Below are 26,808 nucleotides of genomic sequence, written 5' to 3'. Positions count from 1 at the left end.
TTCCCAAGAACTAAAGATAAAATTCGAGGTATTCGCTTTACGAGCCCTGAAGATGCGGTGAAAGCGTACGAAAATGCGATAGAAGAGCCCCTAAGGAAGAATGGGCCCACTGCTTTTCTCAGTGGTTCCATCGAATGCGACGATGTGTAGAGAGGAACGGAGATTACTTCGAAAACCAATAAAAGTATTGGCAATTTTTTACATTAAGCCGTTTTTCATTTCCTAAACATTTTCAGTGTTACCTAGGTATCTTTGAACCAAATACGAAGTTGCTATCGGCGGAAAGTACAATTTCCTATTACGACAGTGTTTCGGATCCGACAATCGAAGCGAAGATCGCGAATAGATATTTTGTATTTCTATTACCTTATTCCCTTTATATATACTAAGTTAATTCTTGACATAATTAATATTGTAACTTAACCTCACTTTTTACGAAATTATTATGGTATTATTTTTATCTTCGTATAAAAAAATCACTCCATCGAGTATAACTGGAAGAAAATCAGGAAAGAGACATTATTTTAGATTATCGATTTAGTCATACCTTATTTATATGAATGAATGATGTCCGTTACTAAAAATACCAGAGGGATTGATCTCACTATCAAGGCAAGTTATATTTTTATATGTTTCGCATTTCTTACAGAAAAATATTTTATTTATGATATTTATATACATTACGAATGTGATTTCAGATTCTTACGGTATTTCATTATATGCGAGAGTTACCAGGGAGCAGTGGAGCTCAATAATGATAGCCTTAGGGCACAACCAACTGAGACACTCAATAGTGCATCAATATTAAGGACTTATATAAAATTTCCTCAAAACAGATAGGAAACCCGTAATCTGTTTATGGATTATATAAGGGTTTTATGTATATTAATAAAAAACAACGTATTTAAATTACTTTAATGTCAGTCACAAACGAATAACTTAAATAGAATATTTAAAAATAACGTTCATAATTACAACAAACAGTTAATCCTTAAGAGTATTCATTATTGCATTACAATTTCATAAACTTCGGTAACTCAGTTTACAACACAATTATATGAAAATAAATTACAAATTATAGAGCACACTAAAAACCTATTTAGGCCAACTACTAATCTATTTATTAGCATGTCATCTACTTAATATCATAGACAGGAAACATGGAATAAACTGAGTGAAAATAGTCCATCTTGTAGAGAAGTCGAAGATGACTTGTTACGTACCAGTCAAGATAGAATTCCAGATTAACTTTTTGTTTCATAATTGCTGGAATATCTGTGCATAAATCGTTCAGTCTATTCCATATACCTACTGACTAATAAATTCTGTCTAAGCAAAATTTTACTTTCGTTTACTTGTCCTGAAAATATTGTATATTGAATATTACTAAAATACAACTATGGATATCTAGTGTGTTGCTAGCTTCTATCGTATAAAAGTAATAATGCATGCAACCTCTATGAGGTATTCCTATAACTACTTATGTCCGATTTTTTGGGAAATTTTAAATAACTCACAAACAGGAATGTGAATACAGCATGTACCTACATATAATTTCTAGATAAACAAAAATATGCACATATAACTAGTCTGGAAGTTGCTGCAATTATATTAACTAAGTGGAAAATTTATTATTTTCATTATATCTATGGTTACACAATGACTTGAAGACTCAAAATTAGCTTTAGATTCAATTAGATCGCAGTTCTGCCAAAAATTTATTTGTATACTAGCTCATGGAAGTAGAAATATTAGTATAATGCATACAAATGTAATTTACAAATCAAGTATACACAAAAACTCAATTTCGACAAGCCTTTAGATGATTAATTATTACACTAACGTCACTATTTCGATGATCACTCGAATTGACTATGCAACACAATCTCGCACTACGCGTACTAGTCTATTCACGTTGCACTATAGCAGGTTGATGTCGTCAGCCGAATTAAATCAACGACTAAGCCATATCACCAATTCACAGCCAAAAATATCAGTGGCGAAATTATTTATTGGCTTAAGCTAATTTTAACATTGAATCCTAGCCTAAAATCGCCCAGAAATTATAAGTGCCACGAATGGATTCTGTCAAGGATGGCTGAGCCTTATTCTTTCGATTCGCTGGTTGTAAAAGTTCCAACTTTTTTATCTAAATATTTCGCAAGGTGCAGATTTCAGTATATTAGCAATTAGTGTTACCGAACATAATATTGGAAATAGATATCAAGTATCTTAGATATTTGTGGATTCCCCCGACGATGAACCCGTAATAAGTTTATTGGATTTTAAAAAACAGAAATATGTATGTATGTGATTCTATTTTAATATAGTGTTGTGTTTATAACGGCCATGCACCTTCGCAGACGAAAAAATGTTCTTCCTTAAAATAACGGTTTCTTTCATAAATTCGGAACTTCGTAATAAAACCTGAAAACGGCCCATAAGACCTGACAGAACCCATTCTATTTGATCTCTAGCAAGGATTGTTCAGGCTGACGACGGTTTTAAAGCCTCGTGCTCTATATGTGAATGGTGTAAAGCAGGCGCTAGGGCGGCGCAGCGAGAAGACCCCCGAACTGCAGGAGGGCTTCTCGCACTGCGGGCCCTGAACCACCGGGCCCCGAGGCACGTCCCCCCGCTGCCAGACCCACTATCAGCGGGTATATACCTATAGATAAATACGATTTGTAAAAGCTTTTACTATATTCGATTGACGGAACCTGTTTCGAACTTATTTGCCATGACCATGTACTCAACTAAAATTACTAAATAGATGAAACAAATATTTTTTTATGGATTACAATGTGTACAATGTCTTCGAATTATACATTACATATTTGTAATGTATATACAATCCCTAGCAAAACAAAAATTCACTTGAAAAGCCGGCTAAATAACTGGAATGTTAATCTCACCTATAAGCTTCTGCCAGGCCGTAGCGTCTACTTTTGCGGGCGGCGCTCGCTTCATGGCATCAGTGAGGGTCGCTATCGCTTTTAGGACAAACGAAATCTCAGACAGCTGATGTCTGGAAATAATCAAAACTAAATTAAAACAAAATACACGATATGGATTATTATGTTATCTTAGAGTCACATATTACAAAAATACAAAAACCAATGATGTCTTGGCTTGAGATTTCTGTTTCATGTTTTTTTTTTCTAATAGGCAAGTATGTGATTAGCCTTCTGTGCCTGACACACGCTGACGTCTTTTTGTGTATAAGACATTCCTATTCCTTCACGGTGGTTTCCTTCAAGATAAGAGATAATAAAGCAATTATGCAAAATTATACTTGAAGAAAACATTATTCTAAAATCTGTCAACTCAGATAAAAGTACTATCGTTTTTATAAAGTTAACACGCAATTTTTTTTTTTATAAAATAGGGGGCAAACGGGCAGGAGGCTCACCTGATGTTAAGTGATACCGCCGCCCATGGACACTCTCAATGCCAGAGGGCTCGCGAGTGCGTTGCCGGCCTTTTAAGAATTTGTACGCTCTTTTCTTGAAGGACCCTAAGTCGAATTGGTTCGGAAATACTTCAGTGGGCAGCTGGTTCCACATAGCGGTGGTGCGCGGCAAAAATTGCCTTGAAAAACGCTCAGTCGTGGAACGTCGGACGTCGAGGTGATACGGGTGGAATTTTGTATTTTGCCTCGACGTCCGATGCTGAAACTCAGCTGCAGGTATTAATCCGAACAACTCCTCTGAACACTCTCCATGGTAAATGCGGTAGAAGATGCAGAGTGACCCCACATCTCTACGCAACGCCAAAGGATCGAGCCGCTCGGAGAGGGATTGGTCATCGATGATTCGAACCGCTCTTCGTTGGATACGGTCAAGTGGAAGGAGCTGGTACTGTGGAGCCCCCGCCCAGAGGTGAGAACAGTATTCCATGTGGGGCCGTATTTGCGCTTTATAGAGTTGCAAGCGGTGGCCCGGAGTGAAGTACCGTCTCGCCTTGCTGAGCACACCAAGCTTTTTGGAGGCTAATTTAGCCTTTCCCTCCAAATGACCGCGAAACTGAACGTCGTTCGATATGTCAACGCCAAGTATTCCGATGCTGGCTGTGGCTTCAAGAAGAGTGTTTTCGAAAAGAGGAGTAGCGACAAAGGGTATTTTTTTCGCGGAAAACGCGCAAACTTGTGTCTTCTTGGGGTTAAATTGGACTAGGTTTAGTCTACCCCAGTCCGAGACTCCACGTAAAAGAGTTTCGACTTCAGACACAAGTTTGTTCCGGTACTCATCGACAACTGCCCGAGAAATACCTGCCCGGCCAGTGTAAAGAGTATCCCCAGTGCTGTCGTCCGCATAGCAATGAATGTTGCTAAGTTGCAACATGTCAACGATATGCAGAAGAAACAGGGTCGGGGACAGAACACAGCCTTGTGGGACCCCAGCATTCACGGGTTTAAGGTCGGAACATGCTCCGTCGACGACGACCTTGATGCTCCGATCGGCTAGAAAGCTGGAGATCCAGTCGCATAATTTCTCAGGAAGCCCGTAGGCTGGAAGCTTCGAGAGCAGTGCTTTGTGCCACACCCGATCGAAGGCTTTCCCTATGTCCAAACTAACCGCTAGTGCCTCCCCCTTGGACTCAATTTCCTCTGCCCATCTATGAGTAAGGTATACTAGAAGGTCACCAGCCGAACGACCGCGACGAAAGCCGTACTGATAATCGCTAATCAGCTGGTGGCCCTCTAGATAACTCAAGAGCTGGCCATTAATAATGGATTCCATTATTTTGGAGAACAAGGAGGTTATTGCGATTGGGCGATAGTTGGATGGATCAGAGCGATCGCCTTTTTTAGGGATCGGATGTATCGAAACGGTCTTCCAGCACTTCGGGACAGTGCCGAGCGAGTACAGGTACCGGAAAAGGCGCGTCAGGACCGGAGCCAACTCAGGAGCACAAGTACGCAGCACAATTGGAGGGATACCATCCGGCCCGCTCGACTTATGAATGTCCAAGGAAGATAGTGCTCTGCGAACAGCACGTTGCCGGAATGTGATTTCCGGCATTGAGTTATCACACCGCGAAATCGCCGGTGGTGATCTCCCCCGGTCATCCAAAGTCGAGTTGGACGCGAAGAGACAGCCCAAGAGGTCGGCCTTCTCCTTCGCAGTGTGGGCGAGCGAGTCATCCTCTCTGTGCAGCGGTGGTATCGATGGCTGACAAAAATTCCCTTGTACAGCTTTGGCGAGAGACCAGAAGGCTCGGGTCCCAGAAGGGAGTTGGGCCAATCTCTCGCCAAATCTGGCGATGTGCTCTGACTTTGCCTTAGCGATTTCCCGTTTGAAGGACCTGGAGGCTGAGTTATATGCTTTTTTATGTTCGCTGGTATTGGCATAACGAGATATCTCTGCTTCCGCCCATGCATTAAAGCATTCTCGCTTTCGACGCGATGCCGCCTTGCAAGAACGCTTAAACCAGGGCTGTGACTTGCCACCGATCGGCACCGCAGAGAATGGAATAAAAAGTTCCATGCCCTGCAGAACCACTTCGGCGACAGAGGCAGCGACGGAATCTGGAGCTTCCGACGAAAAGCACATAGGCCCCCAAGGGTAGGACGCAAAGAAAGACCGCATCCCATCCCAATCTGCTGACCGATAGTGCCAAATACGACGACAACCCGAAAAACGGGGCCGAGGAGGGCGCGTAGTAGGCACAGTACTCCGGACCACACAATGATCCGATGAACCCAATGGCGGGTCAACAGAGACTTGATAGGTCTCCGGATGTGAGGTCAGCAGAAGGTCCAACAAAGAGGGTTTATGACCATCCACATCTGGTATTCGCGTAATCGCAGGGACCATTTGTGACAGGTCGTAAGCTAAAGCAAAGTCGTGAAAGGATCTTCCCGCGTGATCGGTGGTTTCCGAACCGAGCCAATCGGCATGGTGAGCGTTAAAATCGCCAAGTATCACGATTTCAGCGGTAGGAACCCCTTCGAGCAGGGAATCTGTAGCCATTTGGATGTGCTCAATGAGTCGCTCAGTTTCGGTATTTCCGCTATGGGACCTATACAGGCATGCGTAGAATCGCGGATGGTCATCGCAGTCTACGCGCAGCCAGAGGCTAGATAGGTCCCTTCCTTCAAGCGACCCGAGGCGACGAGAACAGATATCCTCTCTGACGTACACGCAAACTCCCGCCCGCGGCACAAATGAATGTTCCAATTTGTACCCCGGGTAGGAGAGGTAGGAAGTATCAGCCGGGGAGGATATCTGAGTCTCAGTAAGGAAGAATAAGGCCGGCTTCGCAGTTTCGAGGTGAAAGTGAACCGCGTTAAGATTAGAATTGAGCCCCCTAACATTGGTAAAGTCCACTGAGAGCGTGGAAGGGGATGCCTTCGGTAAATTCTTCCGTTTGCCCCGAGATCGAAACCTATAGTTTTTTGCGCAGTTTTTGCCCACCCCAGAATACGAAGGGCAGCCTGTGCATCCACCACCGAATACTGATTGTTCCGATGATGGACGCTCAGAGGGGGATTCTCCACAGCGGAAACGTGTGGTACCCCCCTGGGGTAATCTCTGTTTAAACTGCATCTTCATATTCTGGGGGGGGGGGAATTGATGGGCTCCGGGAGTCTCACTCACCGCACGAAACGCGAGTACAATAAGATGAACCTATTGCATCACTTCACGCCGGTTTTCTGTGAGACAGTGGTACTGCCCCGGTCGTGCCTGCCCGATTGGCTGAAGCCCGAAAGCAACAGCATGGCACTCCCACTAGGAAGGGGGTTGACTGACTGCACTGGTGAAATAACCTCTGTCACAGGTTATTTCATCAGTGGGCGATGGGGTCGTCACGTCCCGACGCCTAAAAATCTATCAAGCAAAGCAAGCTATCTCGGAAAGCCTCAAGCAAATGTATTGTTTAATCATCCTTCACGTCACTACGAACCTGGATAAAGGTTCTGAATCGTCTTCAGAACTGTATTTCGAGATGACTTCTTGAAACCGGTCTAGAAGTGGCATTATGGCTAGTGGGTCTGCGTCTTCTGAAATTTGAAAACAAAATTTAAAAAATGTTATACTTTTTTCATAATACGATTTTTAGCGTTAAGTATACATTTTTTGCGCGTGAGGGAAAAATAATGAGACAAAATTTTTACACAAAAACCCAACATCCTGAAATTAGCTATAGTCAACATTTTAGTTTTTCCTATCGTTAGTATCGTTTTTTTTACAAACGTAGAATAAGGCAAAAAATGAAAAGATTTTATCTCTTTATGCCAAAGAATAACGTCTAACGCGTCCACATAAAGTACACACACGTTAATTTTTTATTTTGCCTTATTTACGTTTTAATAATTTTGAATTCAAAACTATTTTTATAATACCTTAGTCGAGATGGACCATGCCTTTTGTAAGTCATAGCACATAATGGACCACATACTAATCTGGTATAGCATACAGAGGATAAGTTACATTAAAAAAAGATTATCTACCATCTCCGGCTGCGATAGAATCGACATCTTCCAACATCGAGAACTGCAATAAAGTCTCAAAGCACGCTCGGGCAAATTCCTCACGTTCCCGTAGTTCTTGCTCGTTTTCTACAAATTATAAAACGAATTTAACACTATACACCGATAGAGTTATATGCTTAAAATAAATATTAAATTCTAGAGCTGTTAACTAAACACAAACAGCTCTATATACGGAGCCAAGTTGGCCGTCAGTGAAGTTATTGAAAATAAAAGGTCATGCGGTGAAGAGTTAAGTTCGTTAACAATACTACGATATAAAATCATTTTAATCATTTAGTCAGTAAAAAATGTGTGCGTGTACTAGTGTACACACGTAAGAAGTGAAACTTCTTTATGACCTTATTTTTCGAAAAATTATCTGTTGTATGCAACTTTACAGAAATTGGTTAAAGTTTAATTAGATAAAGTAAGTTGAACAAAAGGCTTTTATTATCACAGATATGAATAGAAATAACACAAATATTTCATTTTACCTTATGACTAAGATTATTACAGAATTTCATTAATTGTAATAGAATTATTAATATCATTGTTATATCTGAATCTCTTCGAATCAACCGTGGTAGGGACAAGAAAAAAATGGCGCGTAAACGAAAAATGTGACGCGTAACGCCCATAAAGAAGTTTCACTTCAATAATTTTAGCATTCTAAGTAATGTTAAAAAACAGCTCAACATTTTAAATTCATTAAAAAAACTACAATTACTATTATCTTTTAAATAAGCCTGAAAGTCTATTTTATACATACTAGCAGCGTGGTTGGCATGCATGGATCCCGCTCTGACGAGATGCAGGGCGCGTCTAGCGGCATGGGCGGGTGCTCGAGGGGAACCGCCCAACACTTCATCGCGGATCACACATACGACTTCACGGGCTTGGCCGCCGCACCCCACACTATACAATAACAAAGCAAATATGTCAAAGGGTTTCTTCACATATCTTATTAAATCGATTTAAAATTGACGTTCTTAACGAAATTTGATAAGTTAAAAGCTATAAATGCGCAGTTTGCACGGATGTGACAAACTAGTGCGCGAGAAATACCTCAATATATTTATTGCATAATTTTCTATTTAACAGTAACATAAAACAATAGACATAATGCAATAGGAAACATATTACAAATCCAAATTTAAACGAAAGAAACAAAACAAGAACAGAAAACCTAAAACTTTTTTCTTTTTTAAACACAGCTAATTTTAGAATTTGTCTGTTCCGATTTAATCCATATATATATTTTTACTAATGCTGCAAGCTTTTTTTTAGTAAATAAATATGGCGTTATAGAACGATGAAATACCTTTGCAAAAGCAATCTAATAGCAAGAGAACCAATATATATAAACTTACGGTGGTTCAAACATAAACGTTTCGAGCACGCCGGGCAATATTTCCCAGAACTCTTTGTAATCGTCAGGCTTTTCTCTCGCTAACGGTAACCCAGTGGCCAGAACCTGAATTAAACAAAAATGTGGTTGGCTGTAAATCATTGCATACAATATTATTCAAAAATCCCAAATATTTTAAACATATAATGTACCTGCAACAACAATGTAGCAATTTGCGCCGTCTCATCCGGTTGATCTCTTTCTCTCTCGCTGTTCCGTCTTCGTTTCTCAGGACTGCACTTCTTTACTGCTGTGTGAAGAGCCTAAGAAAATAAAAGTGTGTGATATTTAATCATTTCTCCACTTTCATAAAAGTTAGAATTGATCCCGTTTGGACAAGGATACTCTTTAGTGGAGTAAAACTAAATACTACAAAAAGTCTTACTAAATTACATCACACCAATTACGCAAATTCACAAATGAAATTTTCGAAGTGAAACTTCTTTAGAATCTTTGTGATTTCAAACCGGATGCAAATGAAAAAGCGACAGTCAAAAGACGCATAAATTCGTAGGATTTGGCGTGGGAGAGAATGAGATTGCAGTGTATAAACTTTTAATTACTATGTATTTGATCATTTTATGAATAAAAAAACAGACGTGCAAAAAATTAAATAAGTAATTAGTTCAATTATAAAATGAGATGAAATTTATTAATTTTATTTACATATCATTTTTCATCAATTTCATTGTTATCAATTATATAAACTTTTTGAAGCGAAAACTTCTTACTACACTTAATTAAAAGTTAACTTAATTTAAGGTTTATACACTGTGGAATAGTTTCTATCTCATTTTTACCCACGTTGAATCTTGTGAATTTATGTGTCTGTGTCTTTTTCATTTCATGGAATTTGAAACTTTAATTATTTTAGTTTTTGACAAATTAAAGATTGATATTAAACATATAAATTAAAATGTAACATTAAAATATATATTTTTTAAAGAAAAGCTTAATCCGACTTTTAGGTAGTGAAAAAAGTCTAATTTACAAATTATTAATTATAATAACTTTGTTTTTGAAGGTTTCACTTCTACCACGTGTGAATTGCACACATGAGTTTTCAATCGATTAATCCGTATTAAGAGTGACTAAATATGTAGATTGAACAGACTAAACGAATTACTATAGAAAGTACCAAAGAAAAATATTGCCTGTTATTAATTTAACTGTTTTCAAGCACCGTGGTCAAATTTACCTGCAGTAAGTGCGGTAGAATATGTTTACTCGGCGCAGGCGCAGCCCGGTACAGCGCTGCGGCAGCGGAAAGACAACGGGCACTTGCTGCCGCTTGGGAGCTTACGACATCCGCAAGAGATGTTAGTGCTGAGAACATCGCTGGTAATAACTCATGGCGGACTAGGGCCTCCTATGAATGAAAAAAATCAAATAATAAATCATAGCGTCAATTGAAATATTTGTCGACGTACAAAATTAACTGTTAAATATGATTAATAATAAATTTACTTTGTTAATTGGATGTAGTAATACCTTATGTACAGTGTCGAGGCAATGCAGCGCGTGCATACTAGCGGGCGTGCCCGTACCGAGGCCGTCAAGTGCGGATGCGGACGGTTCAACACTGCACACTTTGCATAGACATTGGCCGAGTTGCTCTACGTCTTTTGGGGTAAAACTTTAAAGGAATTTTTAATAGAATTAATACACAATTTTTATTATACAAAAGTATAGTATAGTTAAAAATATTCTCTCAACATCAGTCCCGTAAAATTTATACTAAATTCAAGAAGACCGTCCCAACATGGAGGGATCTTATTTATTATTTATTTAACAATAACTTTATGCAAAAGTTACTCACGATGGTCGTATATGTTGGAAGATGAGAGGGAAGATCTGCACAAGAGTAGTAAGGAAATTCAGTGATGGCGAATACAACTCAACAGGTTTACCCTCCTCTGGCACTGAAATATGAACATACTTATCAAGTAAATTGTTGAAGAAAGGCAGGTGAAATAATGTGGTACAAAGAAAAATTTAAGTTACAAAATTTCTATTATAAAATTCTGTAATACCATGAAAAACATTTATAAGTGATTCGGCCTAGTACATTATGGTTGCGCCAAATTCGCATTTATATTAATGGTTGCTCAATATATGCATCCTAATTTTGCTAAACGCATATCTCATCACACCTATAATAATTCCCATCCTGTGGAGGCACTAGTTCCGGAACAGGCTAAAGGTGGCGCGCGCGATGTTGCGTCTACATTTAAGAAAAAAGGATTACGCAAGCGGTAGGTGTAATTTTGACGACCAGCGATTTGGTTTTTTTCGTTCATACGCCGCACGCTCGCACCGCTTTTTTTAAATTTGCTGTTTGTTATTTACAAATATACAGTGCTCTTTTACTTCTGTGAAGTGTTAAAGTAATTAGTTTAAAGAAGAAGGTATCCAGCCACGAGACGAAGGCACGAGGTTGAAGGTACTGTGCCGATTCCTTTCTTTCTTTCTCTGCCAATTATTCCAAATATTGAGCAATCATAAATTAAATAAATACGGATTATATAATAATTTAAATAGGTATAACGATATATTTAACAACCCACGCCGCCACATCAGACACTTTCTCTCTTCTGTACGATAATAGTTTTCGTTAAAAAAAGTCAACCTGTCCTAGCGGCTGTATCAGAATGCAGGTTAGACGCTATACTGGTCCAAGCAGCCCACGCAGCAGACCAAATGCGTTTGTTGCTGGCCGCACTCTCACTTTCAACACGACCTGCTGCCGTCACCACCTCTTGGAATGACTTTAACGCTGCTACTGATACCTGAAAATATTTGTTAATTCCTAAATTCTTTAGCGATTACTATCGCTTATGTTTTACTTTCATGTAAAACTGTGACATGAAGGCAGATGTGTCCATAAAATATATAGAAAATAATAAATGAAAATAAACAATAATTTCTCTCGTTTCCTACCTCGTGACTCTTCCTTAGTGCAAAATCAACAATAAAGTCTAACAGTGCCGTCCACGACCTCTGGAAATCCCCAACGGAAGTCAATAACTGGAACCTCGAGTGGAACACACGAGACACACCCGATAGGGTTAGAACCTGCATTAATTGGAAAAAACATTATAAATTAGCATTTTCAGTTAAAAAAGTTATTTAAATAAAATTACTAGCTGAACCGGCAAAACGACGTTTTGCCATGTATATTATTTATAGGAAACTTTTTTTAGTTCAATAAAAATAATTATCTATTATAATAAAAAATATGGGTTGATCGTATAGGGGTGACAATTAAGGGTTGTATGTTATATCACAAAAAAATAAAATTTGGGGTGGACACCCCTTATCACTTAAGGGTATATAGATAGTAGCCGATTCTCAGGCTTACTGAATATGCATAAAAATTCATAAGAATCTGTCGAGCCATACGGAGGAGTATGGCAAAAAACATTGTGACACGAGAATTTTTATATATAGTCATAAGTTAAGTACTTTTAAATTGCAATCGTTTACGTTATCAATTACAAGTCTCCTATTAAATACCTGTGTTTCGGCCCATTGCTTCTGCGCTGTGTTTCTGGTGTGATGTATCAAGATATGTTCTCCTGTATCAACTTTTTCCGAACTCGCAATGTTCGACTGTTTTTGTACCTAAACGAAGATGTAATACGATTATGGAATGTCATACCTTATATTATACGAATACCTTTCGTCATGCCACTCTTAATAGGTCACAAAGTGGCTTAATTACACCCTATTGCAAATATGACATATTAGGGAACAATTTATATTACGTAATTCAGTAGGAAACTTTGTCGCTGTTAAGCTCTTCCAGATTTTTTATGATAGGAAAGAAAACTCATCAATGTGTACAGTTGGATGGCAAAAGTATCAAACAATCAGATCTATTCACAATCCTGAGTAATTAAAATCATTCATGAAACATAACGATTAATCCGAAAATAAAAATCGTATTACTTATAAAATGAAAATATCTCACATATTAATGTATATAACGAAATTTGGGAAATTGTAAATATTGTCTTATTTTTTTATATACTAAGTACCTGTTGCAACATAGGGAAGAGTATATTAAGTAATGCTCTCCACGCGGGTTTGCTCAATAGGGTCCCGTGTGCTCCGATACAGCTGAATAATGTCTGACTGGCTGCACGACGCACTGGAGCTCGCGGTTCCGTACATAGCTCACCTTTTAGTGATAAATACAAACGTTAAGTAAAAAAATAGGGTTACAACAAAAATTGTTGTTCAAAATCTTTATTTTCTATATGTTTTTAATGAATAACACCAAAATGGTAATTTAATATTCAAATTCATTAATTATTTTTTGGTATATTTAACTAACCATCTTATGTAATTTAATACATTTTTATTTTTTTCTTTACTCACAGTGGTTGCCTGGAAGAGATCGCTCGTAAGCGATAAGGCCGCCAGTTATTTTATTATGTTAATTTTTTTTAAATATTGTAGTGTAACGAAGTGTAGATGTCAATCTTTCGTACGTTAAAGTATTATGTTATACTCACTAAGTCGTACGTAAAGACACATCCAAAGTCTGTCCAGAGGTGGTAAATCGGGATATTCCGGACAAGCGGCCGCTTCGTTCGCGAGGGCCACAGACAATTTATCCCGCTTGTGGTATAAATAGTCTGATATATTCCACTGTAATAATTAGAATTCCAAATTACACTCTAACGTCATACAACTTGTCTATTAATTCCCCTGAATGTTTTATGAAAACATGCTTATCACAAGATTTATACTAAACCCTAATATTATGAGATATGTCTGTGGCAATAGGTATATGAGAAATGCAATTTCATTACTTTACAGGACAAGCAATTACATTATTAAGAAATCTTGAAGGGACTATTAAAATATGAAACACTCGAAATTTTAATAAGTCGTCCTGAGCGAAAGTGTACTTATCATTGTCCGATCTATGACCACAGATATATATCAATTATTTATTCTGTAATAATAACGTATGCTTTCTATAATATAAGCCATAAAAGCCTTTATAATATTAGGAAGATAGTATACTTATTGTCTTTTGTCAAAAGCTTCTACACATTAAGAAAAGCACGCGAAACGTCGGAAAAAAAATTATAATTTAGAATTTTATGTAAATAATTATAAGTTTTTAATAATAATACATAGCTTTAATCCGTTCAAAAAGTGTTTTTCTTAGTATACTTATTCATCAGAAAACGTGTGTGTTACTCTTACCATAAGACCAACAGCTGTAAGGCTAATATTGAGCTCCTTGGTCTGCCTGGCAAAGGCCGCAGCGGCAGCTAGCACACGGCGTAAGCACCGGGGTCCCGCACATCCTAATAAGTCTCCGGCTACTAGTTGCGCACATTGAAATGCTGACCGTACTAATTGTTCGCTGCATGCAAAACATGTTATTATTTACTTCAATACAACAAGAAATAATAAACAAATCGAATAGTTTTAATAGCGAATACAATTGAACAAACATAGTCAAAACCTGAAGTGTTACACACATTTTATTTTCTAATACTAAAAATAAATAATATCTCACCTATGTTGATCACATATAGCAGAAATGATCTCCATCATCAAGGGCCAAGCGGCACCGAGCTGCTCCCCGCGGGAGTGTAATAATCTCGCCGCGCATTCTAACTGACGAGCGCGTACGTCGCAATGACGTACATTACATAATTCTGCTAGTGGTTCAAGTATAAGGCGCTCGCGGGCCTAAAATTCAACGGAAATTATGTTAATAAATATATCAGCGCCTGATAAAAAGTGTTAAAGTAAGTAAATGGAAAAAAAAATATTTTTTTTAATGAAATATCTTTAACGAATATAAATACGAATTAACATTTTTAACATAATCTCGATATTAAGAGTGGTTTTCAAATATCGTAATCAGCGTTTATGTGTTAAATTAGATTTATTTAAATGTATATTAGTCGCGTAACCAAAACCGAAAAACGTTTATACTGGGAATGTAGTCTTGATACTTATAGATTTTAAAGAAATCAAGATATTTAATCTAATCTAATATAAATATGTTATTAATATAGTATATTAATGTGTAACAAATGAATACGAACAAAATAAAAAGTTACTTCGACTCACCTCTGTAACTAACGCAGGGTTATTGTGATGATATTGAAATGCGGCTTGGACAAGGTAAGTGATGGCTTCTACTCCCCATTCTCTCATGCGTATGTGTGGATGTTGACACACCTGTTAACATAATATATATGTATACAAATCGAACAATCACTAACTCTTAAGTATATAGGCATATCGCTGTAACTACATTCTACTATATAAAGACATACTTCAAGTAAATGATTAGTAATAGGTCTCCACATCACTTCGATCCTATGCATGTTTGCCAGCCCTGTCTCCAAAAGTTTTGCCACCGCGAACAATGATGGCTCCTGAAAGTTCAATATCTATTGTTATAAAACTACATACATCTTGTGCCATAGACTTGGTACACCTTAATTGTCGACCAACTTTTTTGTATAGGATAAGAAAAGGACAAATTATTAGAAAACAACATTTTTAAATACTTCAAACACTTATGTCTTTGAATACACACCCTATTCGAATATGCCAGATCCATAGCCTCATTGGACAATTTACATAGAGCATCAATCAAGTGGTGCAAAGCAACATCATCCAGATTCTTTGAAGCCTCGAACACTCTCGATAACATTGCCGATAGAGCTGAAATTTGTGAATATTGTATAATACGTCCATGTAAAGGGACCCCTGTAGTAACCACTTAGGAACTCCACAGATAAAAAACCCATTTCGATTTCGTTTTAAATTACTTTTCTATGGTCGTTACATGAAAATTTTAATTGTAAAAATCGTCGATTGAAGCACCCATTTGATAAATTATTTCTACTCATTTCAAAAACAGCTATATGAAAATGAGCGATAGCGTTTGTGCAAAGCAGGACTGGCCTATGTTGGCAGTGCAAAATCAAACAAAATCGCGTGCTAGAACAAGGCCAGCAAGCTCCAATCCCGTGCGTTGGACGGACACAAGCGACCCCTAGCAGTTGTACTAGTCGTTTCGTGCGCATATTTGGAATCTATCACTTTAAAAAAAAGTGTAATCTTTATATAACTGTTATTGGTAGCTAAAACTGGTATGGTCTATTAAGTATTTCCACTGTTCATTAGAAGGATATTCAGAGACCACTGTACCTACCCTCTATTTCTTTAGGAAAATTTCACAGTTGACCACTCCCTCTCAGTGATAAATACATCTGCATACATCTATATGTAATATTTATTTTCAATTAAATTTAAAACCCGAGCTTGTTGATTATAGGATTTAACAACTAAAAGCCAAACCGGACTGACACAAACAACTTTGATAAAACTGAATATTAAAAGTACTACTGATTTTAACCCCATCTAAAACTCTCAGGCTCTTGATTATCATAAAGACTTTTATACGACAGTAAAAGACCCAAGGTAGTCACGAAAATTTCAACACATAGGTACACTCAAACATAGACTCCCTTTTTCGCTTTGTGGATGCAAAAACCTACTTTTGACAATCCATATCTAGCCATACGTAATTCCAATTAAGCACACAATTAATTAAATATTCGTATTACAGATATCAATACCGCTCATTACTCCCAGAGATTCCGCCACGGGAACTTGCTGACCTGAAATCAGTTTATACTGCAACCAAAAATGACTAATCCACATACAAAACTACTACATTGTATAAAGACCGACAACATCAAATGTATAATTAATACAAAATAAGTACATATATGGATATTTAATCAGCTACTAATCTACATATAGTTCATTCAAACAAAATTATAAACATTTCTCAATTCGTATTGCTCGTTAGTCTCAAGAAGAGATTTTTTATAAAGCTGTGATATCAGCTTTTTCTTGTATTAAACGGCTTGTATCAATAATTAAAAAAAAGAAAAAAAAACAGTTTTGTATCTGAATGTAACCTATATTTCACCCGTATATGTTTTTCGTATTGTACAGTCCTCTTATGGAAATTAAATGGAACTTAGCTAAATAAAATTACAATTACCAGGAAGGTCAGCCATGACAGCGGAAGTGCTCATGACAGCATTGGCGTCGGCACTTGCACGACTGGCTTTCATACTCCCACCTGTCGACGGCTTCAGACCTAGGATCCATACCTAGTGGAATAAAAAAGTATTTCAAAACTTTTTCAGCCCTTTTCCATACACGGCTTGGATGATGGAAATCCGTGGTTTACACACACTTAACACATAGGAACTGATCACTTACAAAAAAAAATCAAGTACCGAAATTTCCTTATACCAGAAAAAAATATATTTAAATACACCTTCTATTCACACGAAGGCTCGAAGCCTTCAACATATGATTGAAAAACACAAATATCAAATTTTATAATAAAAATAAAAGATTAAGCTAACCAGATGCTGTAGCGTAGTAAGAACCGGAAGCCAAGCTTGTTGCATAGTGTCTCCATCCCGGCGTGCCGCCTGAAGCAGGGCACGCATTGCTGTGACGTGACGAGAGGTCACCATCACGAACGACTGCTGCTGGCCTGAATCAAACGTGACATGGTATTTAAGTCAATACTGGAAAAATAAAAATAAGGGGAACGAAGAAAGGTTTACATCACTGCATTTATGATTGGCAAATATTTTCTTAAAATGAATTATGTTGAATTTTATCCTTTCTCACTACGAATATCTATATATTAAATAAAATATTTTTTCCGTTTTATTACCAGGTGGCTGCGCACAGGGTAAGGGAGTCCCGACCCATACAACATGATGTCTCAGATCAGCCTGTGGAGAGGGTTGCGCACGCGCAGCGGGCCACGGACACGCTAATGCCGCTAATGCACCTAACACAGGCACACAGTACTGAGCCGGTAAAGCGCAACGACATAGAGCGCCTATACACGCATCGCGAGCGTTTGTTACACCCACCTGGAAAGAAAATACGACAAGTCAAATAGAGACAACTCTCCAAACATTATAACATAAAGGCAAATAGTCCTTTATTTATGTTACAGAAGGCAAACGGGCAGGAGGCGCACCTGATGTTAAGTGATACCGCCGCCCATGGACGCTCGCACTGCCAGAGGGCTCGCAAGCGCGCTGCCGGCCTTTCAAGAATGGGTACGCTTATTTCTTGAAGGACCCTTAGTCGAATTGGTTCGGAAATACTTCAGTGAGCAGCTGGTTCGACATAGCGGTGATGCGCGGTAGAAATTGACTTAAGGACGCTGTGGAGTATTTGCCGATAGGCGTGTACTATGTCTTTAATTAGGTAACAAAGGTATTTTAATAAATGCATTATTTAAAGGCATGATTAGAATTAAACTTGACCAGAAAAGAAGTGATTGTTCCATTTTGTCATGCAAGTAACCTTCATACTAACCTTCCCGCTGACTCTCGCAAGCGTCTGTATGGCACACAAAATATTCTCCAGTTCTCCAATACTGGCCTCTGCAAGTACTGATAAACCCCAAACTAAACCACACCAAGATGACTTTATAAGCTGCAATAGATACGATTTTATTAGTTAAAGTTTTCATTAAAACTGTGCACATTAAACAGAATAAATAATGTAAAATTTGTTAAATTATTGTATGTCATTTAAAAAAAGAAAATATTTTTCACTAACAGCATATTAATTCAATTTTTTTTATTTTCACTTCGTTACCATAATATACAATATTATACATACAAAACTAAAACCAAAAAAAAAACAGGTTACATAAGTTATTAGGCAACGGGCGCCCTTATCGCTCACAAGCTATTCCTTCCAGGCAACCCTTATATGGAACCAAAAAAATAAGAAACACCTACAAGAAGTGCATAATTAATTGATAAAAACTCAAAATAACATGTAACCATAACTAAAATTAAATAAAGTAAAATGTAAAGAAAAAAATATAAATAATAACATTTATAAACAAAAATGTAAAAGCTAAACCAAAGGTTCATTGATTTCATCTGTACCTTATTTACTCTAACTTATAATACATAACTTCAATCAGTTTAAAAAGTGTTTTCTTAATTACTATGATACTGTTTTAATATAAAAAATTATGTGTGTAATCTATATGTTGTCAGCTTTAAAATTGTCATTTAGATGGGGAAAGAGACGGAAAAAAGATGTTGGGATAATTTTCATTTTCCGTGTTCCACAAACACGCGTAACTTCTATAACGTTCAATGAACTTAATATTTTCGGCAGCGCCGAATTTAAAGGATTTTTGTGTAATTTTTGAGATGAATAATCTATTAATCACTAAACTCGAATGAAACATCTCGCACTCAAAACGGTTCAAACCGATTTGTACGATACTCGTATGAACATAAATGTCAACGAGGTAGGTATGGTGGACTCAATTTCCGCACTTAGACGCGTAGTTGGTCCGTTGTGTGTAAAAGCCCTGGCTAATTTAGCCAGCCTAACTCCTTCCAGAAGAACAGAAGTCTCCCGGGCACTTCACAGGCTTCGCGGAGCGACCTCACTGTTCCGAGGATTTTTATACGTTGATTAGCCACAGCCTCGCATTCCAGGACTACGTGGGTGGAGATCAGCAGGAGATCGTGTTTACACTAGTGGAGATTCTCGTAAGTAAGAATCTTCTTACTGAAATGTCGATGTGTAAATAGACGCAGATAATCGACTAGCGATAAATCACTGGCGATTCTTGTATTACATAATCGTAGGTGAGAATTTAGTTCTTGCCTGTATGTAAACATACGATAATGCTATGGCGATTATTGCTGTTGATAGTCGCGTACGAAACTCTCTCTCCATCTAAATGGGGCTTCATTCTGTAATTATGATACCTGTAAGCTAAGCTGCCGATCTTTGTCATCCGTTTCAGAATCCTTCCTAACTATATTCGAGTTCTGATCAGACTCACTATGTCCGTTCTTCGTTATTTCTCTGGTCTCGGTCTCATTTGTGTCTATAATAAAAATTTACTGTTAATGTCTCACATTACTTCAATTAAATCAAATAGTTGTGTACCGCACTACCTTTATTACTAATAGCTTTGGTATTAGAATTTACTTCCTTCTCATCATTGTCGTTTTGATTATCATCATACAGTTCCTGTAACCTGCAAAATAATTCCGTATCACAGAACAGTCAATGTTAAGTGTGAATGCCTTTATCAATGGCTATGAAACTTAATAAGAATGTCTTGCTTTTTGACACTTGCTTAGTGGATTCAGCAAGCGACTTCTTGATGTTGTAACGTTCGATCTACGCTAGAAAAGTCGACGGTGTCTGTTAGGCATGAAGGCCTGGGCATAGAAGGAAATCTGAAGCCCAGACCTAGACGGTTGGTTGAAAAGGTTTTTTTTTTACTTTCTGGACAAACAAAAAAAAATGTGGAAAAGTACATGGGTTAAATTCTTACCTATAATACTCTTCACCTTCAACACTAATAGCGATGGACCGAATTATCTCTATAAGACATGCGTAGGCAACTGATATGCCGTAGCCATCTTGGATTGTGGGGGCTTCTGTTCGATCGAGCATTTCTATGCTGAAAAAGATGAAAAATAATAATTCGTTTTTTAATCTTATGTTTTAGCAAAGGATCACAGAGTATATCAAATAACGATACTACTGTGTATCACTAGTAACACTTGTGTTTCAATTGTACAGCATCAATTGATGTTTCACCACCATCATGGAGCCATACATTTTTTATCATATTTTTTATATTTTGTTAATGTATGTAAAAACTACTTACTAAACAGACTTTGCAGTACCAGGCTCGAAGATGACGCAAAGCGGTAGCCATACACCTTTCCAATAAAAACCAGCTTGTTGAGGAACCCCGGTTGATCCTAAACAAAAAATAGTATCCTACAACTTAATAATTGAAATGACAATTATTTATTAATTATTACTTATAATTATTTACATAATTTTAAATTAAATTTTTTTCGCGACGTTTCGTGCTTTACAGCGTGCGTGGTCACCGTGACACTGAAAAGCACGCGAAAAAAATTTAAATTTATGTAAATAATTATAAGTTTACAATAATAATACATAGCTTCAATCCGTTTAAAAAGTGTTTTCTTAATGTGTAAAAGCTATTATTTATAAATAAAGCAATCTCTCCTAAGTCACTTTATGCTATTTCGTTAAGGGATGTTCTGTTGCATGTGTTTCTGAGTAAATGGCCACGTTAGGGTTTAGAAAAATATTCAATAGCTAAAGAGATTTTTAAATAAGGATTGGACCACAGATTACGTGAAATGTGAAACATTATAAAATTTAAATCACAACAAGTTGCAATAAAAAGGTTTTTCGATATTTATTGATTATATAAAAAATTCAATTGCCCAATTTCTAGGCAGCCACGAAATGTCAGATATTAAAAAATGTTAAACACGGTTTTATTCATTGTAGTATTTGTGTATATCACAGCCTGCGATGTTAATTACTCTGACAATAATAACCATGGTACGAGTGTATGTTATCTATTTACACCTACGTTGATTTTGTTTGAAATATAAAACATTCATCTATTGGTGCATCCGTCGATTTAATATAAGCTTATTCACGTAGTTCGTACCATTACATACTACTATAATTTAATAGCTATATGAAATTTAAATTTCATACTCTGGTAGAATAAACAAAAATAATTATTATGTTCAGGATTTAAATATCTAAGTCAGCGAGAAGTGTACTATCAGTATACGCAGTGCACGCGTCGTTTTTCTCCTGGTGTGTGCTCTACGCCAATGAGACCTGTGTGGACTTTTGCATTCCCGCTTCAAAATTGCACGTAGGATAATTTTAAATAATATCCACGAAAACTCTTTGGAATAAAACCTTGTATTTATTAAAAATATTATTAAAAAATTACACACGAAATTGTATCAATTTGCAAAACACACAAATTACTTTTACGTTTTACTTATCATATTTTGTCATTTAAGCGTTTGAAATTTTGCAAAAAATTTAATAATGTTATTTAAAAAATATATTTCAGCGAAAGACTAGGATGTCCGCGCGACTTGCGCGCAAACCGATTTATGTCATATTCTCGGTGTAAGAGACACTGCCAAGGTCTGATAGATCTTTACACACATATACTGGCAAGTGGTAACAATAACGTTACCATGTTAAGATCAGATGCTAAGTGTAAGTATTTTACGAATTGTATTAATCGACTAAAATATATTTAAAATAAAGTTAAGAAAATCACACCAAATAATCCTTTTGTGAAAATAAAATGTTTATAATATGCTTAAAGAACTTTATTTCCATAACAAAAAATAGTATTTTCGAACGAGATACACGTCGACATGAGCCGGCCTAATTTTAGTCTATAGGTTTATTCTAATATATATCTTTAATTTGAATTGGTTAAACGCGCTAATATTACGAATTTTAGACGGTAATTGGTTAAATAATTGCATACCCCCATACTTTATAGACTTCTTCAAATAATTTTTACACGGCTTTGGCAAGCAAACTCGCTCGACGAGTATTGCGTGAATTGGTGTATTTAATTTTTTTGAATGATAAGTAAACAATTTAATGTTCTTGATATTTTTTTGTTATTAGATAGCTCGATTAGGCGAGAAGGAGAAGAAATATCAGAAATTTATCTATATGAAGACAAAGAAGAGAATCACAGTCATGAAGATGATTTCTTATTAGAATCCTTAAACTTTCTTGAAGATGAAACACCAGGATCCAATAACATCTATGAAAATATGGAGCTAGAATTATTTGGTAACGTGGATAGTCACGATGTCTGACGGGTTTGAGTCATATTATTCTCGAATAATAAAAGTGTTTGTTTGGTATAACGTGTTTTGTGTTACGTTTATACTTGTATAATATTTGTATAATATTTGTATAGAAAGACAGACTCAAGTGGTTAACATACAAAAGAATTTGGCCATGCGAATCTCAATCATTTGCAGCAAATACAATCCATTTTGACAACAACACAACTATTAGCTAAAAGTTTAAAAATGTGATTTTAAGTTGATTTATCTCTCACCAGGTTGAGTATTAACATTGGCAGCGACGAACAAACTTTGGACGTACGCGCCCAGCGCGTTCACGATATCTTGAAAGATGTTCGTTGCGTGCGGACGCATGTCGTAACACTCGCAGAAAGATTTGAGAAGATCTGAAACAATATCAATAAATAAGTACGTTTTGCTATATGGAAATATTTATGTCGGCTTTTTCTCTTGGCCTACAGCCCCTGGCTTCTACTTATTTAAATTTAATTACGTCGAATAAGTGATACTTGTATCTTATGTTTTTATTATTTTAGTATATTAGGAAGGGTACGCAATTTTTGGAGATTCTTGGACCCCCCCTATGAAACGCGCCATAACATTTATGTTTCCAATAGTAAAACGTTTCGTGACCAACTCCAGTGACTCTTTAAACCTAAAACTTACCATTATGTGGTGTAAAGTACTGTAAAGTAGAAAATAATATTAACAATAACGCGTAATTCAATCCCTGCCCCGCATCGTAACGTTTTACAAAATGAAAAAAATCGTTACGTAATACTTGTTAGCTCCCTTAAGTATTTTTTAAAAGTTTTTGATTTCTCTAAAACAGAAATTTTAACTCACCAGGTTGTATAGTCATTTTATGTAGCACTTCCAAAGCGAGCGCTCTTTGCCATAACGGTTTGTCCGGATCCAAGAATTTTATTGTTAAAGATAAGAATATCTCACACTCGGTCACCTAAAATATATATCAAACTGAGAATTCAAAGAAAGATATCACAATTGACAATTTTGATGTTCAACAAAAAAAAGCATTCTTGTCAATGATAACTAATGTGGTGATTTTTTTAAGAACTCCAGATCTCCTTTTGAGTCGAAAAGATACAGAATTAGCAATATCATAGCTTATATCAGGCTATATCAATTAAGCCTCAGCTTCTTATTTAATATTTATACTAAGTCCAAAATTTCTGAGCAAGTTTTATCTAACTATAATAATATTGTATAGACTAAGGTTAGATAAATTTGATCCTTTTTATATCTTTAAACTCACCAGTAAATCGTGATACTTGTGCAGTATGATAGAAACCAAGCGAAGCAATCTCATAGTAACAGGAAAGTGGGGTCTATCTGGGGCGGGAGGGGTTCCCACCGCTCCACCACCTGGTATATGGGGGGCAGTAAACGCTGCCCTGGAATATGATAAAAGAAATTATTTTAAAATAATGTAATAAGCATGAAATAGAAAGATGTCTGTTTCACTAAAGAATTTATAAGGCAAATAGACTGCTCACTGTTGAGCTATTACGACATAGTTAATCACGCCTGGAAACAAACCAGGCCCTTTACTAGCAATATAAAGTTCGATATAAAAATATATAATACAAAGGAACTAACCTGTACTTAACATTTGGCGAAAACAGCCTGATTATCAATGCACATACATGCTCCTTCAGTAAAAATCTAAATTCTGTTATCTGTAAAAAAAACAGTATATAAATAAAAGAAATATAATTATACTATATAGATAACATAAACAAATACAAATCCTTGTAATTTTTTTTAATGTGTTCATCATATAATATTACACATATTTAAAATAACTTACTTTAAAGAACACAGGTGAAAAATCAGTAAGTACAGTATCAAGCAATTCCAAGCCAAACGTCTTTGGAACATCAGATATTCCAACAAGCCAGTTTGCAGCATCACCATTGATTAATTGTATGATATCCTGAAAAATAAAATTGAAAGTTATACATCTCAGTAATGTAACCAAGAAACAAATCAGTTACAAATGTAATAATATGAATTTACATAAAAGTATTTATATGTAATATCATTATTTATTTATTTCTGTCTGCAAAAGAGAAGCAATAATTTTTGAGTATTTACCTGTAAAATAAGATAGGCATCAACAGCACAAGGTTTAAGATCCTTTGGAGCTTTTTGATTCGTTTGTATTCTGACATCAGCAGGATTCACTTTCAGTGTGCCTATAAAAAAAGATATATTAAAATTGACTTTGATTTATGTGAGAAATATATGTTTAAATAAAAACTAATTTAACGGACATAACGCAAATTGCTGAAAAATCCTATCAGCTAGTATTATCATAAAAAAAACTTCACCATCTGCCTCAGCAAGTGCCCTCTCGAAGACTAAAGCAACAAGTTGCCTCACAGTGGCCGCTGCAGCATGACTTGTGCTCACATCTCGACCCTCACAGGCTGCCACCATTTTCATACACAGGACCATTGTCTAAGGAAATTTATTAGCTATTAATACAGAGCAAGTAATGCAACATTACAAACTATGTGCTGCAATTGTTTATGTACTGCAATTGTTAAACAACATTTGCCATTATACCTACTGATATGTGATATGACTATGATATGACTTTTATGCAAATAATAATTAAGGAATTTAGAATCTATGCCTCCAAAATAAAAATACTTCTAACTTATTCCATTTGAGGTAGGTACAACGGTAATTGTTATATGGGTTGTAACGTGTTTAGTTTTACTAGCACATCACTATACCTTGAGACATAGTTGTTAAAATTGTGTAACCTAAAAACAAATATTATTAATAGGTATACATACCCTAGCTAAAGTATCCCCATGTACTAGATCAGAGGTAGTCATAAGCAATGCAGCTGTTTGTAATAACTTCAGCTCAAGTGTATTTGCCTGGCCCAAGTTGAACAAGCAGTCAACTATATGCCTGGCTCCTTTGGCATCAATGCCTTGTTGGGCAATCAGGCGTTGAATAGTGCCCAGACAGAACTGTATAAGAATTTTTTTAGGTAATTAATTATGATGTGGCAATCACAATGTAATTAAAGCGTTTTCCATGAATTTTTAGCAATAAACCTAATATCTCAATTTTAACTAAACATGATATTACAAACATGGTAACTGTGCATTCTTCATTAATGAGTATTTCTAATAATGAAAATTATATAAAATACATTCATTTTGAGACTAACAAAACAATAAGCAGCAATTTTATTATTATTTCTTACCTTTATAATCTTCACATCTTTTGACTCACAACCTTGTACAAGAGGATATAGTATTTGATTGACAACTCCATACAATGAAGCCTGCGGATTATTGGCAGCTAGGGATAGCTTTTCTATTGCTTCATCACATGCCTTAAAGGAAAAGACCAGACTGTTAGTTATTTTAATTCAAAATTAGAAAAACCTAACTGAACCTTGCTGTGTTATAATAATTGTATAATTACTGTGAATTAAGATACAAATCTAATAAGAGAAAAATTTCAATGAAGAAATTTGTTTTGGGTTTTGTACTCTAATTTCTCAATCTTATTGGATAATTTATGTTAGTTATGGTAGTAAATACAGATATACTAAAATATATAGGGACAAACTTTATGGTGATATTTATTATATTCACATGAAACTTAAGTAGTTTAAATAAAATAAAGTAATAAACCTCTCTTATCTGGGGATATTTTTTCTTGGTTTCCAAGCTAAGTGTCTTGAAATCATTCTGCAAGACGTCCATAAATTTTCTCGTGGAGTCATCACCGGTAACTGCACTCACAAATGCCATGTTACTGATTTCACGCAAATTATTTCATGTTTTGCTTTAAATTTTATCAAATTAAAAATATGCCATGTACACAAAACACAAATCCTCTTTAAATCGACCACAAAATGACGAATGACTATTGTCAATAATTTTTCAAATATAATGTCAATGTCAATGACGTTACGCAGTGACGAATTTTAAACTAATAAACTAACGAGTTCTGTATAATAAGATAAATAAATAGATATCCAGATACATATATACACTGAGTTTTAATTAATATGTAGGAGTTTCCACAATATATATTTTTTTATATCAGTGATCTATAATCATCATGCGTGAAATGGAAAATAGACT

At 36.1% G+C, this 26,808-nt stretch overlaps 1 protein-coding gene and 1 long non-coding RNA gene across 4 annotated transcripts; one reads left to right on the top strand and one right to left on the bottom strand.

Moving 5' to 3' along the window:
- Nucleotides 1-925: 925 nt before the first annotated feature.
- On the bottom strand, nucleotides 926-26,564 carry LOC123714943 (protein MON2 homolog). 3 transcript variants are annotated; one of them, XM_045669639.1, is made up of 39 exons: nucleotides 26,353-26,564; nucleotides 25,917-26,048; nucleotides 25,495-25,677; nucleotides 25,021-25,150; nucleotides 24,785-24,885; nucleotides 24,498-24,623; nucleotides 24,287-24,366; nucleotides 23,943-24,081; nucleotides 23,513-23,627; nucleotides 22,921-23,052; nucleotides 20,644-20,740; nucleotides 20,305-20,433; nucleotides 19,919-20,001; nucleotides 19,727-19,848; nucleotides 18,300-18,419; nucleotides 17,641-17,845; nucleotides 17,321-17,454; nucleotides 16,948-17,059; nucleotides 16,502-16,555; nucleotides 15,466-15,593; nucleotides 15,200-15,301; nucleotides 14,991-15,101; nucleotides 14,428-14,603; nucleotides 14,109-14,271; nucleotides 13,406-13,541; nucleotides 12,926-13,068; nucleotides 12,402-12,509; nucleotides 11,826-11,960; nucleotides 11,515-11,674; nucleotides 10,705-10,807; nucleotides 10,377-10,521; nucleotides 10,084-10,254; nucleotides 9,038-9,148; nucleotides 8,848-8,951; nucleotides 8,247-8,392; nucleotides 7,457-7,564; nucleotides 6,910-7,006; nucleotides 2,916-3,028; nucleotides 926-2,668 (listed from the first exon to the last, which is right to left on the bottom strand). In XM_045669639.1, the coding sequence occupies exons 1-39, from the start codon at nucleotides 26,470-26,472 to the stop codon at nucleotides 2,547-2,549; spliced, it is 4,896 nt and encodes a 1,631-aa protein (XP_045525595.1). In that variant the 5' UTR covers nucleotides 26,473-26,564; the 3' UTR covers nucleotides 926-2,546. The 3 variants fall into 3 exon arrangements, with proteins under 3 accessions (XP_045525595.1, XP_045525596.1, XP_045525598.1); XM_045669640.1 differs by having other exon boundaries at nucleotides 16,514-16,555; XM_045669642.1 differs by lacking the exon at nucleotides 16,502-16,555.
- On the top strand, nucleotides 21,258-22,036 carry LOC123714944. The gene is made up of 3 exons (XR_006754373.1): nucleotides 21,258-21,362; nucleotides 21,561-21,690; nucleotides 21,898-22,036. It is a non-coding gene; the product is annotated as an uncharacterized LOC123714944 (long non-coding RNA).
- Nucleotides 26,565-26,808: the final 244 nt, after the last annotated feature.

The sequence above is a fragment of the Pieris brassicae genome, chromosome 10, assembly GCF_905147105.1.
Source record: "Pieris brassicae chromosome 10, ilPieBrab1.1, whole genome shotgun sequence".
In the NCBI taxonomy this organism is placed as follows: Eukaryota; Metazoa; Arthropoda; class Insecta; order Lepidoptera; family Pieridae; genus Pieris; species Pieris brassicae.
The sequence above is the reverse complement of the archived record's forward strand: the minus strand, read 5'-3'. Positions and strand labels throughout refer to the sequence as shown.